This window comes from Pygocentrus nattereri, chromosome 15 (assembly GCF_015220715.1).
Source record: "Pygocentrus nattereri isolate fPygNat1 chromosome 15, fPygNat1.pri, whole genome shotgun sequence".
Taxonomy (NCBI): Eukaryota; Metazoa; Chordata; class Actinopteri; order Characiformes; family Serrasalmidae; genus Pygocentrus; species Pygocentrus nattereri.
Window position 1 is genome coordinate 23,883,565 of NC_051225.1, and position 16,025 is coordinate 23,899,589.

At 40.5% G+C, this 16,025-nt stretch overlaps 1 protein-coding gene across 3 annotated transcripts in view; it reads left to right on the forward strand.

Moving 5' to 3' along the window:
- Nucleotides 1-16,025, forward strand: part of zfyve9b (zinc finger, FYVE domain containing 9b) — a 23,061-nt gene continuing 7,036 nt past the window's right edge. The window contains exons 1-12 of one of the 3 annotated variants that reach the window (XM_017716602.2): nt 1-146; nt 982-1,707; nt 4,626-4,725; nt 4,869-5,020; nt 5,593-5,716; nt 5,960-6,082; nt 9,008-9,163; nt 9,255-9,482; nt 10,206-10,288; nt 10,375-10,479; nt 11,040-11,190; nt 13,675-13,755. In XM_017716602.2, the coding sequence (XP_017572091.1) occupies nt 1,207-1,707; nt 4,626-4,725; nt 4,869-5,020; nt 5,593-5,716; nt 5,960-6,082; nt 9,008-9,163; nt 9,255-9,482; nt 10,206-10,288; nt 10,375-10,479; nt 11,040-11,190; nt 13,675-13,755 (1,804 nt within the window). In that variant the 5' untranslated portion in view covers nt 1-146; nt 982-1,206. Of the gene's footprint in view, nt 147-285; nt 443-981; nt 1,708-4,625; nt 4,726-4,868; nt 5,021-5,592; nt 5,717-5,959; nt 6,083-9,007; nt 9,164-9,254; nt 9,483-10,205; nt 10,289-10,374; nt 10,480-11,039; nt 11,191-13,674; nt 13,756-16,025 lie in introns of those variants that run through there. The other 2 variants (XM_017716605.2, XM_017716604.2) reach the window with 2 other exon arrangements.

A 16,025-nucleotide genomic window follows, 5' to 3' on the forward strand; every position in this document is an offset into this window, starting at 1 on the left:
GCTTTTTCATGAGACATGATTCAAAGCAACCTTCAGTGAGTTTGCAGGAGCGCTGTGAGCGCATAGATGAGAGTGAAGAGGATCAGTCCAAGGCTGGGATGGCTGATGAAAATCGGTGATGTATGCGATACTGTGCGTCGGTTCAGGTGAGTACTGAACAACATTAACGTCAATTAGTTAACATTCTAATCTGACCAGCGACGGTTATCGCAAGGCAAACAGGCTGTTATTGCTCCTTCGTACGTTAATGTGGGCTTAGCCTAACTGGCTCTTGTTCTAGTTGTCGCATTGCTGCAGTCTCTGGCTCAGGGCGACCTGATGCCATGTGGCCGCCTGCCTGCCTGCGGGATTCTTTCCTTCTATCAGTTTAGAAGTGCGCTATAAATGAGGAGAAGACGTTTTGCTACTGAGCCAATGTTCGCGTGCGATGCGGCTCTGCCCGGTAAGGATGGATGCGTTCTATCCGCGGTAGCTTCGCGAACTTTTCGTGCAGACACTTTGCTTGTCCATAGGTGTAGACTTATGAATGCGAATAAAAGGCATATTGACGGATGAGCTAGAGCTAGCCAGAGGAAAAAGTGCTGACAGACCGGTAAAGGGGGCTAAATGGCGTGACACAGAGATGAATAGAGTACTAGCCCGGGGGGCTACCGGCTCTTTCTCCTATTCAGAATGCTAGTAAAAATAGCAAGCCGTGCTGTGACGCAGGCTTAATGTTTGTGAAAGATTTTAGAGTAAATTTTAACTATCCTCACCTTAACTCAAGCGTGAAAACATTTACATTCTGTTGTGAAAGTCCTTATGTCCGGTTATGACGGTTTTCAGCTAACGCAAAGATGGCTAAGTCAGCATATTCTAAACTGCCTGGGCAAAAGCTACTGCATGATACTTTGCATAGCTGTAAATCTGTATTGAACTGCTGCGGCTTGCAAAGCCAGCTTTGCAGAGTAGTGTTGAGCAGTCTTGTCTTCCCTCCCCCAGTATTCACATCGGCTCAGCCCTCATCTTCACAGGGAGAAGGGCAGCTATGAGGTTCTCCATCAGTCTCAAAGGGAGCAGCATCTGACTGACCGATAAGCAGCATTGTCCTGCAGACCATGCCAGACTGTGTTGCTGTGGAGCTAAACCCCAAAGCTGAGGGTGACGTAACGCAGATAAAAAGCATGCTGAGTGACTTGGCAAGCCTGGCTGAACTTCATTAAGAAGATGAGGCAGGCAGTGACCGCCACTCTCTCTGTGTGGGGAGAGAGACGCTTCGGTTACTCCACGCTCAAGGACTCCAGGGAGGCGCTGCTGGATGAGGGCTGGCTCATGCCTGGCCTGAAGGAGGACTCTGTGGTAGAGGAGAAGGAGCTGGCCGACAGCGAGCAGGAGCAGACAGATGCTGTGCCAGGAAGCGCACCGTCTGCTCTCGAGGACGCCCGGACCCAGGGTGACCCAGGCCGGCCCGAGACGGACACGCTGTCCTCTGCCCACGAGTCTGAGTCACCCACAGCCCGCAGAGCCAGTGTGAATGTGACTGGCCCAGAGAGTGGAGTGTCCTATGTAAGGAGGGGGTCTCTTGGTGGCCTCCCTGTGCAGCGCTGCAGCTCTCTTGGCTCCACGGCCCCTCAGTGGGTCCCTGACTCTCAGGCTCCGGCGTGTATGAAATGTGGCTCCAGATTCTCCTTCACGAGGAGGAGGCACCACTGCAGAGCCTGCGGGAAGGTACAGGCCTGAAATCCTGTTATGAAATGCAGAGTTAATTCAGTGTGACTAATTACAATTTAATTTAAAATTTGTGTGTGTGTGTGTGTGTGTGTGTGTGTGGGGGGGGGGGGGGGGGGGGTTGGAGCTGCAGTAAGTGCTGGGCAATATTGATTGAATTCTTCTTAACTTTTTCAAAACATATCATAATATCTCAGAGTATCGATAAGGTTGATGCAATATATAATTTGTTAATCGTTATCTTGATAATGATGTATCGGTATAGTGGTAGACTGCAGTATGCAAAAAAGCTCTCGAACAAATTATAGTTTTGTTATTCCTTGCTGTGAGCATTCTGACCAACCTCAGGTTGCAATAGTTGAGTTTCTGTGGGTGTTTTAATGATTTAAGGTATTCACATGATTCAATAAATGTATAACACTAGCATAAAATAGCACAGGGAAGTTTTTAATCATATAGTAATTAAATACATTTGTAATACAGAATACTAAACTATTGCTTAAATTTTTCCTCTGAACTCACACTTCATTGCTGAAGTGACGATTAGCTTTTCTTGAAAATCTTTGATTCCTTTTTTCTGTTTCAAGCAGTGGTGTTATTACTGGGGCGCAAGAAGAGTTGCATTGGCACTGGAGCGTATGGCTCTGGGGTGGCCTGTAGTGACTTGTCCCCTAAAATCTTCATAAATAGATATTTGTCTGATTGTACACCCAGAGAAAGATCTAATTTTTTTTATCAACATACTCATTAGCTTCCAGCAACACTAAAAAGACAGCACTGACATCTGTTTCTGATGTAATCTTCCTCTTGTTCATAATGACCTCATTCCCGGTAACAAAGGGATCCTTTACCAACTGCGTTATGATATATCATCACTTATTATTCTGAAATCTTAAATAGGTAGTCTAATGTAAATATTTACAATCCTGTTTCCAAAAAAGTTGGGACATTGTGCAAAACCTAAACAAAAATAGAATGCATTTATTATTTAATTTGAAGTAGTAACAATCATATCAAATGTTTGAATTTGATGCCAGTAAACTGTTTCAAAAAGATGGGAAGGGGGCAACAAAGGACTGGTAAAGTTGCAGAATGCTAAAAAACACCTGGTGCAACATATCACAACTAACTAACTAATTGGAACAGATCAGTAACACGATTGGGTATAAAAAGAGCATCTCTGAAAGGGTGAGTCCTACAGAATTAAACATTAGCAGGGGTTCACCACCCTGTGAGAGACTGCGCAGGCAAATTGTGCAACAAATCAACATGAAATAGCAAAAAACTTTGGAATTTCATAATCTACGGTATATAATAGCATTAAAAGATCTGGAGGAATCTTTGTATGCAAGGGATAAGACCAAAAACCAATATTGGCTGACTGTGATCTTTGGGCCCTTAGGTGGCACTGAATTAAAAACAGACACAATTCTGTGGTGGAGATCACTTGTGAAAAACATTGTCTGTGAATCCAGTTCATCACTGAATTCACAAGAGCAAGTTAAAACTCTACTATGGAAAGAAAAACCCATAAATAAACAAGATCTAGAAATGGTGCTGGTTTCACTGGGACCACATTCTGCACATATTACAACAGCATGGCTGCATAATAAAAGAGTCCAGGTGCTAAACTGGCCTGTCACCACCAAAAACAAAAAATAAGTAATGCCTGCAACATGTTCCAAAAAAGTTGGAATGGGTGCATGTTTAGCACTGTGTATCACTTTTTTTTAAACATTTAATAATCATTTGGGAACACAAACTGATCCAGTTTAGAAAGCAGAATTATATGGTTATATGTTATACAGATATTTTGCCGTGCAACTGTACATGACCTTCATTGTTGTATTTTGTGCTAAATAAGTTGCACTTTTCAATGGGAGACCGTTTTGGGCTGCAGGCAGGTCAGTCTAGCACCCACAGTCTCTTATGTGGCATGCTGTTATAATACTTGCAGAGTGTGTCTGGGTGTTGTCATGCTGAAATAAACATATGGATGTCTCTAAAATAAAAAGATGGCATCTAGAAGGCAGCATATGTTGCTCCAGAATGCATTCAGGGTTAGTGGTGCTTTCAGAGATTTGCAGTTTACCCACTAATACCCGCCTATACCATGACAGATGATGACATTTTAATTTTATGCTGGTAAAAACCAGGATGGTTGCTTACATCTTTGGCCCAGAGAACATAACACCTACTTTTTTCTGTAAATTCATTTGTGGTTTACGATCTTGTCTTTCATGTGGCTAAAGTTTTCCAGATGCTTTGAATGTTTTGATGATATTATGCTCTGTAGTGGGTGAAATACTTACCACTTTTGAATATTTCTGTTGGGAATGTTATTTTTACATTTTAATTAACTTTCTAAGAGGATGTCTTTGTAGCCATTGAACTCTTCAGATGTCTGGTTCCCATGACAACTGCTGGGAACAATTCTGTCTTGCTAAGTTTCTCTAGAACAGAGCATATCACATCAAACCACTCTGAATGATTTTTTCTACAGCTTAACTATCTAATTGTGCAGAAAAAATGTGAAAATCAGTGTTGTTACCCTTTATGTTTGCATTAATAAAGGAAATGAACTTATGTGTACTTCTATGAAAGTCTTACTAACCTGGTATAGCTTGTTTAAGTTGGGCTGTTTAGTTTTGTTCCATTTTTCCTTAAATTATGTGGGAACCATGGGAATTACAATGGGAAACAGAAATGGTGACCAGATGAAAATTTACAAAATGTAACAGAAAAGAACTAAAAGTACAATATTGTTAGGTGACATCTGTTCTAATATAGATGATGTATGGCCCAGCACTAACTGCGGTTATGGTTATGCAGATTGCTCCTAATGGGGGCTGTGGTGGTCTGTGTCGCTGCAGTGTCTCTGTGTGTGTCTGAGTATGTATGGTCTGTGTTATCTGCAGGTGTTCTGTGTGGTGTGCTGTGACTTGAGGTTCAGGTTAACACACCTGGGTGGAAAAGAGGGGCGTGTCTGTGTCACCTGTCACTCGACTCTCATTAACAGTAGGTATTTGAAGAGCTAGCACTACCTTCATCTTCACAGATGCAGATACTGCTGTTTATTCATTTGAGCATCCATTCATGTTATCTTAAAGCAGTCTTGTCCTTTTGTCTTTGTGTATCTCTGCCTGTCTTCCACGTCACAGGAACCCTTCGCAAGGAACAAAAGAAAGTTTGGTTTGCTGACAGCGTTCAACCCAGAAACGAGTCTTCCAGTGCCAACACTACTCCAACTCACTGTGATCCAGTCCAGACGCACAGTCCAGCAGTAGCTCAAGTGATGTCAACAGACCCGTCTGTGAGCATCACTAGAAGCGTTAAATGTATTCTCGCCTCCTTTCATGATCCATGACTGTGACTTGACAGTAATTACAGAATAACATGTGGAGAAAATCTACAGATTTTTTTCACTGTTTTTAACTGTTTTACTATTTATATGCAAAGCTTGCACAAATAACATTTTGTTAGTTTTCTAATTAAAAACAATTATACTCTACAGAGAACACACATCTGCACATTTTAATCCACAATTATTGTTTGTTGAATTTAAACTTGTAACGCAAAACTTGCAAAAGCTATGGGAAATTTTACATTTAATGAATCATTCCTAAATTCCTAAATGTTAAACTTCAAATAAGTAGAAATTGTGCACTAAAATATGCTGAAAATGCCAAAAATGCAGATCTCTTGAATGCTACTGAAAGCTACTTGTTTAGATCAAATTACCTTTGTGTTTGCAAACATCATTCAAATTGCGAACATCGTTCAAATCAAATTCAGATTCACTCAGATGTCCAGACTTTGGCCTGTGGAGTGTTGAGCTGTAAAACTTTGTCTTTCTATGTCTTTCTATGTCTTTCTTTTCTGTAGGAGATGCCAAACTCACCTTGTTTGGAAAGAGAGGAAATTGTTAACAGTCCTAAAGGAAACTCAGCTAAGCCCTTACCACAGAAAGGACTTCCTCCAATCCTAACATCTACAGGGGTTAAAGGAGGTATAAAAATATTCTCACCTAACCACAACTCAGTGGGGCACAGGTTACAGGAAGGTCTGACTGCCCAGTTTTACTATTACCAAATGGTTGTGCCTGGCATCCACTGGGACTTCTTAAGTGTCTAACTTGCCTAGTCAGACAGACTCCAAAGATACTATTGACACTTGCAAATCCTCTGAGCTGTCTGATTTTTGCATAACCGTCATTGTAGAGGGCTCAGTGCGATGTATTTGTGTTGTTAAGATTACACAGTGGAGGAGAAACGGACAGAGTCTTCGCTACTGGAGGAGTTGGAGCAAGGTCATACAGAACCGCTGGTCTTCGTCCTCAATGCCAACCTTCTGGCCATGGTGAAGATTGTCAGCTGTATGTGTGCTACTGTCTCTCTCCACTACTCATAGGCTGATTGAAGTGGTTAGGCATGTGGTCTGGGTGGAGTGGACCTGTGGACATTTATTTAATATCTTGTGGCATGGACGTGGTCCCGGTTGATGTACATCTGTGTCTTCTGTAGATAATAAAGAAGTAGGAAAAGAGTTGGGTGATAACTGAGTTTATTCACCAACATCAACATTTTAATTACTGGAGCATTAATTACTGGAGGTTATTTTCTTGAAAATGTAATATTGGTTTTACTGAGGCTGTATTTGTAACTCATTTGAAGAATGGCTTACCTCAGATAACCTGCACTGTAGGCCTTTTTACATATGAGCACAGTTTAGCATAATTGAAAGCTGAAATTTTCATCTTAGGTGCATGTCCACTATGAGAGACATAATCTAAAAAAAAATATCTGGAAATCACAATGTATGATTTTTTAATCATTTATTATTTATACTGCTGCAAATAAGTATTTGAACACCTGTGAAAATCAATGTTAATATTTGGTACACTAGCCTTTGTTTGCAATTACAGAGGTCAAACGTTTCCTGTAGTTTTTCACGAGGTTTGCACATACTGCTGCATGGCCCATTCCTCCACACAGATCTTCTCCAGATCAGCCAGGTTTCTGGGCTGTCGCTGAGAAACACGGAGTTTGAGCTCCCTTCAAAGATTTTCTATAGGGCTTAGGTCTGGAGACTGGCTAGGCCACTCCAGAACCTTGATATGCTTCTTACGGAGCCACTCCTTGGTTATCCTGGCTGTGTGCTTTGGGTCATTGTCATGTTGTAAGACCCAGCCACGACCCATCTTCAATGCTCTAACTAAGGGAAGGAGGTTGCTCCCCAAAATCTCGCAATACATGGCCCCGGTCATCCTCTCCTTAATACAGTGCAGTCGTCCTGTCCCATGTGCAGAAAAACACCCCCAAAGCATGATGCTTCCACCCCCATGCTTCACAGTAGGGATGGTGTTGTTGGGATGGTACTCATCATTTTTCGTCCTCTAAACATGGTGAGTGGAATTAAGACCAAAAAGTTCTATTTTGGTCTCATCTGACCACAGAACATTCTCCCATGACTCCTCTGGATCATCCAAATGGTCATGGGCAAACTTAAGACGGGCCTGGACGTGTGCCCACAGTAAACTTGGAAACAGTGGCACCAGCTCTCTAGAGGTCATTGACCAGCTCCTCCCGTGTAGTTCTGGGCTGATTCCTCACCTTTCTTAGGATCATTGATATGCCACAAGTTGAGATCTTGAATGGAGCCCCAGTCCGAGGGAGATTGACAGTCATGTTTAGCTTCTTGCATTTTCTAATAATTGCTCCAACAGTTGATCTTTTTTCACCAAGCTGGCAATTGCCCCGTAGCCCTTTCCAGCCTTGTGGATGTCTACAATTTTGTCTCTGGTGTCTTTGGACAGCTCTTTGGTCTTAGCCATGTTTGTAGTTGGAGTCTTACTGATTGTGTGGGGTGGACAGGTGTCTTTATGCTGCTAATGACCTCAAACAGGTGCTTCTAATTTAGAATAATAAGTGGAGGTGGACTTTTTAGAGGCGGACTAACATGTCTTGGCCAGAATTTTTGCTGATTGACAGGTGTTCAAATACTTATTTGCAGCAGTAACACACAAATAAAATATTAAAAAATCATACATTGTGATTTCCAGATTTTTTTTCCGATTATGTCTCTCACAGTGGGCATGCACCTAAGATGAAAATTTCAGACCCCTCCATGATTTCTAAGTGGGAGAACTTATACTATAAATAAGTATAAATACTATAAATACTTATTTTCCTCACTGTAGGTAGGAATTAGAGATAATTGAGAACTGATTAATAATTAACTTTTGAACTCTTGATAACAAGGGCGATAACAGTGTGAGGGACCTCCTGTCCAGCTACAGAAATGTACAAAAGTCAGAGACCACCTTTAATTTATTTAATTTCTAGTCAAAAGTGTCATTAAGTTGTTCTTTTTCAGAGAAAATTTCTGAGATTAGATTCACTTGCCTCAGAAAGGGAAAAGTCAAGGGAAAAACCAGGAGTTTCCAAAACTGGTGTTCAAAAAAATAATAAAAGATGTAGAGAAAATAGGACTCTTAACTTGCAAGACCTGGTAGACCACCAAAACTGTCACTATGAGATAAACAGTACCTAAAGTTTCATCTTTGAGAAAATCAAGCTCCACTCTTGCTTCCACAACATAACGTTATGGGTCTGAAAGGATGTGGAGCTGTCAAGAAGTCATGACTGAGAAAATGATCATTTGCACTATAGCACTGAACCGGTCCAAGACATCAGGACAACTTGAGGAGTAATATTGTATGAACTGAAGAGTCTAAAATATGAATTAGGATCACTTGCTTCAAAAAAAGCAGAAAATGCAACCAACGTGTTGCTGAATGAACTTGACTGAACTTGACTGAAAAATATTCAATTAATGTTCTGTCAAATATATTTTTTTTGTTTTTTTCCCCTGATGTTGAAAAATCAGTCACTTGTACTTAATAGCTATTTTGACTAGAAATGAAGTGAATGGTGGCCTCAAACATTTGCAAAGTGCTCAATATGACAGAAATACAGAATTATTGAATTCGAACACAAAACGTCCTCATAGTTAGAATAATACAAATGTGTAAAATGTACCCAAACATAACATTTGAAAATAACAGGATTATGACACAAAAGGTTTTTTAATAACCCCCAAATATTTCATTATTAATATTATTTGAAACTGTGAGTTTCAGTGCAGTTGAGAACCGATAGTCATATTTGTCAAATATAAATATAAACACTCATCAGTCGATTTTATTGGTTATGCGTTTTTAAGAGGTCAGTCCTTCATAGGAATGTGTTCTTAAGATGAGGAAACATGATTTCATATGTATTTGTGTGTACTTCTGCAGATGTGAATAGGAGGTGCTGGTGTGTCACATCTAAGGGGATGCATGCTGTTGGTCAGCCAGAAGTGGTTGTACTGTTGCAGTGTTTGCCTGAAGAGAAGAGATTCCCAACAGACATCTTCAGCCACTTCATTCAGATCTACTGGGATGCACAAACAGGTTATGTGTTGTTGCTCCCTCCTTTTTGTTCTTGAGCATCTTGGCATTCATGGCTGTGGGACTAATATTTTTCTTGATGTAAACTTTACAGCAGGAAAGTTCTTGAATCACTTGAGTCACTCTCTGGCGGTGAGAGGGTTCCTGGGCAGTAAGGAGCATGCTGGCTTTCTCTACGTGCGTCCCACGTTCCAGTCTCTGGACGGTCTGCCACTGCCCCCCCAGCCCTTCGTATTCGGCTTGCTGATCCTCCGGGCTGAGAGTCCTTGGGCCAGAGCTTTCCCCCTACGCCTCATGCTGCGTTTGGGTGCTGAGTATCGATGTAAGAACCTCAACATGTGCTTAAAGATCCTATGCTATTGAGAAGTTAATTCAGTTTGATGGGCTGTGTAATAATTTTCTCCATAGCTGCAAAAACTTGTCATGGTTGTGATGTCACACTCGTTAGCGCATTTACATGTGATGATCCTTTTAGTACACAGCAGTTTAGCCTGGATATTAATGTTGATGTGATAAGCAGTGTAGTTACTGCAGACTGTCTGTAGCTGAGTTCTTGAAGAAGATGATTTGGGGAAAATTAATAAACATTTTGCTGTTTTGTAGTATGTTGCCATGCCAGTTGTCATTGTTTAAAAGATCCAGACAGCCAGAAGTGGTTGTTAAAGTTTATTTATCCTGAAACCCTGAGCATTTCAGTCCAAGCTTAACAATTTGTTCTATACATTTCAGCTCAGCATTTTGAATGAGGCACAATACAGAGCAGTCAGTTAGAACAGAGGTAATTAAAAGACAGTCTTAAAGACACCGTAACAAAAACAGCTTGTTTACTGCAAAGGGATGAAGAAAGTATGGAAAATCGTCATCTAAAAGTGAATTATAGCTGGTTTGGTGCATGAAAACAATAAATAACAAAAATACTAATACAAAATGAAGAAAATGGACCCTTCAAATTTTCATAGGTTGTGGATAGGGTACAGCAAGTAACAGTTTTGTAATAACTGTACAATAATGGTTGATGTTTGTGGCTGTCTCAACTCTCCTGCAGTCTATCCCTGTCCTCTGTTCAGTGTGCGCTTCAGAGAGCCACTCTTTGGCCAGATTAACAACAGCATCATGAGACTTCTGGTGGTAAGACTCTCTTCTTTAATGCTATGCTTTCTTGTTTTGTGTAGTAGAGGATTATATTCTGAAGTCTGTTCTTTTGTGACTCTTAGGACTTCCGCTTCTACCGTTACACGTTGCCAGTAGTGACGGGTCTGATGGTTGACTTGGAGGCGCGGAGCACGTGCATCACAATCCCTAAAGCTCGCCATGCAGAGGTAATGAGACATCACTGAAAGCGCTCAAGAAATACTACTCAGTTCAAGTCACCCCTTAGAGGTCTGGAGTTTAAATGCTGTTGTGTGTTTTGCTGATTTTCAACATGAAAACAAATTAACACATCCTCTACAGAGAAAATAATTACCTATGGCATTTCTTTCATTATTTATGTTTTATTTTTTACCCCAATGTATGAAATCCAGCAACTAAAAAGTAATTTTACAATGTGTAGTAGTTTGTTCTCTGTAGAGGATGTGTGTACTCGTCTGGGGCACCCAAACTTTGGCTGTATGTATTAAAAATCTATTAAGAATTTTAAATCTATTAAGAGTTTTAAATGCATTTTTAAATAATTAATGTGAATTGACATCATGCAAATTACATGTTTTTGTTAGCTCCAAAATAAGAATTAACAGTCAGAATCCTCTGGCTCCATTCACTGGCAGTACAACAACACCTGGGAATGTCCTACACTGCGGAACCTTTTTCAGCATCACACAGTACCTGTGATAGTGAGTCATTAAATCAGGTTATGTGTCTTCTCTTGTTGCTCGCTCAGCTGCTGAAGGCGCTGAATAAGTCGAACGAGAGAGTGCTGGCTATGGGAGCTTGTTTTAACGAGCGTGCCGACTCCCACCTCATCTGTGTGCAGACTGCAGATGGACAGTACCAGACACAGGCAATCAGTATCCACAGCCAGCCACGCAGAGGTGAACACAAACACACACACACACACACATACACACACACACAAACACACACACAAAAACACACACACACACACACAATCTTGTCTTACATTCCTTGTGAGGACTTTCATAGGTTCTCTTGATTTCTGTATTACTGTAGCCAAGTAATACTACATCTACACCTAAATCTAACCTTAACCTGAGTTTCCAAAATGCATTTTTTCTGCTCTTTTAGAATTTCCACAAAATGTAATTTCTAGTGAAAACAACATTATCAAGTGACAACTTTCTATCACAACCTTATAATCTTCACACAAATGAAGTACAAACACATTTTAGATCCAGTCACACATAGGAGAGACAGACATATGCCCACAAGTTTGTATTTGTATTAGCACATGAAGTACCAATATGTAATAATATGTCTCATATGTATAAAAGTTCATATTTATAATGTGTTGTGTGTATATATAAAATATACACTGCTCAAAAAAATAAAGGGAACACTTAAACAACACAATATAACTCCAAGTAAATCAAACTTTTGTGAAATCAAACTGTCCACTTAGGAAGCAACACTGATTGACAATCAATTTCACAGCTGTTGTGCAAATGGAATAGACAACCGGTGGAAATTATTGGCGATTAGCAAGACACACTCAATAAAGGAGTGGTTCTGCAGGTGGGGACCACAGACCACTTCTCAATACCTTTGCTTTGTGGCTGATGTTTTGGTCACTTTTGAAAGCATCAGACGGACTCTACAACCCACACAAGTGGCTCAGGTAGTGCAGCTCATCCAGGATGGCACATCAATGCGAGCTGTGGCAAGAAGGTTTGCTGTGTCTGTCAGCGTAGTGTCCAGAGGCTGGAGGCGCTACCAGGAGACAGGCCAGTACACCAGGAGACGTGGAGGAGGCCGTAGGAGGGCAGCAACCCAGCAGCAGGACCGCTACATCCGCCTTTGTGCAAGGAGGAACAGGAGGAGCACTGCCAGAGCCCTGCAAAATGACCTCCAGCAGGCCACAAATGTGCATGTGTCTACACAAATGTTTAGAAACCGACTCCATGAGGATGGTATGAGGGCCCGATGTCCACAGATGGGGGTTGTGCTCACAGCCCAACACCGTGCAGGACGCTTGGCATTTGCCAGAGAACACCAAGATTAGCAAATTCGCCACTGGCGCCCTGTGCTCTTCACAGATGAAAGCAGGTTCACACTGAGCACATGTGACAGACGTGACAGAGTCTGGAGACGCCGTGGAGAGCGATCTGCTGCCTGCAGTGGGTCAGTAATGGTGTGGGGTGGCATTTCTTTGGAGGGCCACACAGCCTTCCATGTGCTCGCCAGAGGTAGCCTGACTGCCATTAGGTACCGAGATGAGATCCTCAGACACCTTGTGAGACCATATGCTGGTGCGGTTGGCCCTGGGTTTCTCCTAATGCAGGACAATGCTAGACCTCAAGTGGCTGGAGTGTGTCAGCAGATCCTGCAAGATGAAGGCATTGAAGCTATGGACTGGCCCGCCCGTTCCCCAGACCTGAATCCAATTGAGCACATCTGGGACATCATGTCTCGCTCCATCCACCAAGGCCACATTACACCACAGACTGTCCAGGAGTTCGCGGATGCTTTAGTCCAGGTCTGGGAGGAGAACCCTCAGGAGACCATCCGCCACCTCATCAGGAGCATGCCCAGGCGTTGTAGGGAGGTCATAGAGGCACGTGGAGGCCACACATAATACTGAGCCTCATTTTGACTTGTTTTAAGGACATCACATCAAAGTTGGATCAGCCTGTAGTGTTTTTCCACTTTACTTTTGTGTGTGACTCCAAATCCAGGCCTGCATTGGTTAATAAATTTGATTTCCATTGATGATTTTTGTGAGATTTTGTTGTCAGCACATACAACTTTGTTGTCATACACATACAACTACAGAACAAAGTATTCAATGAGAATATTTCATTCATTCAGATCTAGGATGTGTTATTTGAGTGTTCCCTTTATTTTTTGAGCAGTGTATAATGAAAAATTTTCTTCCATCTGTCTATTTAGTTCAAATGTTTTTATGCCTTTATTAAAAGAAAAATTGAAAATGTTTTACTTTTACAAAAAAGCAAAAAAAAACTTTTGGTTCTGTTTGGTTCTCACATTATCCTGTGATGTTAAGACATTTGTGTCCTGAAATATTTAACAAACACACATGCACACACACACTTTACTCCACACTCTACACCAGACACCAATGAAACTAAAAAAAAAACACACATGTACTATCAAACCCAAAGGAGATTGCACACCTACAGACTGAAAAGTAGAATGAAGCTCAGCAAAAGTAAAGACCACTCAGTCCGTTTGTTCAAGCACATGATCAGCATTAGAGGAGTAATGTTTATCTTAGACCACCAGGGGACGCTAACATTACAGTTCTAAGTGTCTCAATGACTTTAAATACCATCTGCCTTTTTGCTTGTATAAAATGCAATCGTGTTTGTTTTTTTCAGTTACAGGCTCCTGCTTTTTTGTGTTTAGTGGAGCCCTGAAAGTCTCATCAGGATACCTGGCAAAGTCCAGCATCGTTGAAGGTTTCCTATTTTAATGTTTTGTCTAAATAGTTTGTTGTGTCTTGAATGTGTCCTGGCTGTCTGGTGTGTTTAAGGTGGTGGTTTGCATGCTGTTCAGTTTGAAGGGGATTAAGAGGATGGATTTTTTGATGGCGTGTAGGCAGGATGGAGAAAGCCAGAAATGTGTAGAGATATGTGCACATATGTACAGTGTACAGTGAAAAAATTAGTATGACATCAAAGTGCAGAGTGCTTTAATATAAGGTAGGTATGCGCCGATCATGAGTGGTTATGACCAATTCTAATCCTAATTTATTTACATATTGTCTGATGGATGATTTTCTGGGGGGGGGGGCTAAATAAATGCATGAAATTTTTGTTTTAGTACTCCAGTACTTTACAATAGCCACAACTCTTTAATGGGCCTTTGCTCTCATTTTACACCTTAAATAAAAAATCATCTCCTATTCAAATAACATGACTAATGTTATGCCACTTTGGTAGCAGCATTCAAATACAGCATGAGTGCACTAACCTTGCTCACATTGTTATATCATAAAAATAATAAATCAGCCATTGTGTGTTTCAATGAAAAATCTGCCAATTCTGATCATGATCAATTGACTGCTTCCAATTGTGCATCCTAATATGATGGTATTTATGTCTTTATTGAAATCAATAATTCAGCCCTGTTAATTAGATTTGACTGTTATTCCAAACTGATATTCAATGACCTTATTCAAAATCCTTACAGGAAAGTCTGTCCATTTAGCAGCCATCTTGGGAATGCCTCCTTTATAACCTTGCTTCTTTATTATATTCTGGATGTTTAGATGGCACTGGGCAACTGCTTTGTATTCATTTTGTATTCATTTTGTAACTTTACATATAAATATTATATTTATCTGTAATGCTAATCCAAGTGTCGAAGTTATAAAAGTGACTGTATTCGCATCAGCAGATACGTACATGAAAAAGATTGTATATCGGCATTGGCCCACAATTTACATATTAGTCTTAGCCAACATATTACATTCACTACCTCTTATGAGACCAAAAGTAATTGACCTCTTGGCTGTTCAATTATTTCTTGGCCAGCTCTGTGCTGCTGCATCAGCTGTTCATGCACTGGAGAGCTAACAAAAGGTCTGCAGTTGATTCTAGATTTGTTGTTCTCTCAATGTGGGAACAAAAGAAATATCAATGCTATTATGAGGCTGAAAGATTTAAATACATCAAAGACATACTTAAAAGGAAAAAGTACAATGGCTAGTTTACCAATAGCAAACACTGCCCAGGCATAGATACTATCTAAAGACTTTCAGAAAATGAAGAATACAGCAGCACAACCTCTGAGGATTTCCCACATGATGAAAGCCACTGGAAAGGCTCAAGAAGAAAGATCAGATTACAGTTTGCCAAAACTACATTAAGAAGCTGTAGAGCTCAAGTACAAAGTCTTATGGACAAATAAGATAAAAATTAACCTGTACCAGATTGACGTAATGAGGAAAATGTAGAGGGATAAAAAGCATACCACTGTGGACTACGTGCATGTTGTTACTGGCTGAGTCAAACTACCAACCTGAATCCCACTGGGCACACATTTCACTTACTGAAAACAAAAGCACTCAGAAACAAGCAGACAGCATCAACATGTGAGACAGCCAGTGTCTGGTGATGTCTGTGGGTCGCAGACTGCAGAAGAAAAAAGTAATTTGAACTAAGTACTAAACACAATTTTATATGATGAAGTATTCATGAGCTGCTATTACAGATGGTTTTACTATCCAAAAATACCAGTTTATATCTAAAATGATTGAGTTTTAATAAGTAATCTTGAACTTGTGTGTGGGTGCTCTTTTGCATTACAGCATCCCGCATAAATTTCTCCACCATGGCTTTAAAAAATTATATTTACAAATACATAACTTTCTGTGATGGAGCTTTTAGAATAATTAAAATCTTCAGATGTCTGGTTCTTGTCAGACCTGTGAACAGTTCTTGCTAAGCTTTTCTAGAACAGATCATTTCATAGGAAACCACTCTGAATTACTTTGTTTACACAATATTTATTAAATTCAGTTTTCTTCAAATGATCAAATTCCCTTTTCATTCACCGTTTACTGTTACTCTGATTGTATGAATGTTTCTGATATCTAAAATGAGCTGTTAAAGACTCGATTTCTGGTCTGAATGTATTGCGTATGCTTCAGAAACTGCAGCATTGCGTCTAATAACCTCTTATTGACCAGGGTATATTTTGGTTTTTCCATCTTAATTTACATGAC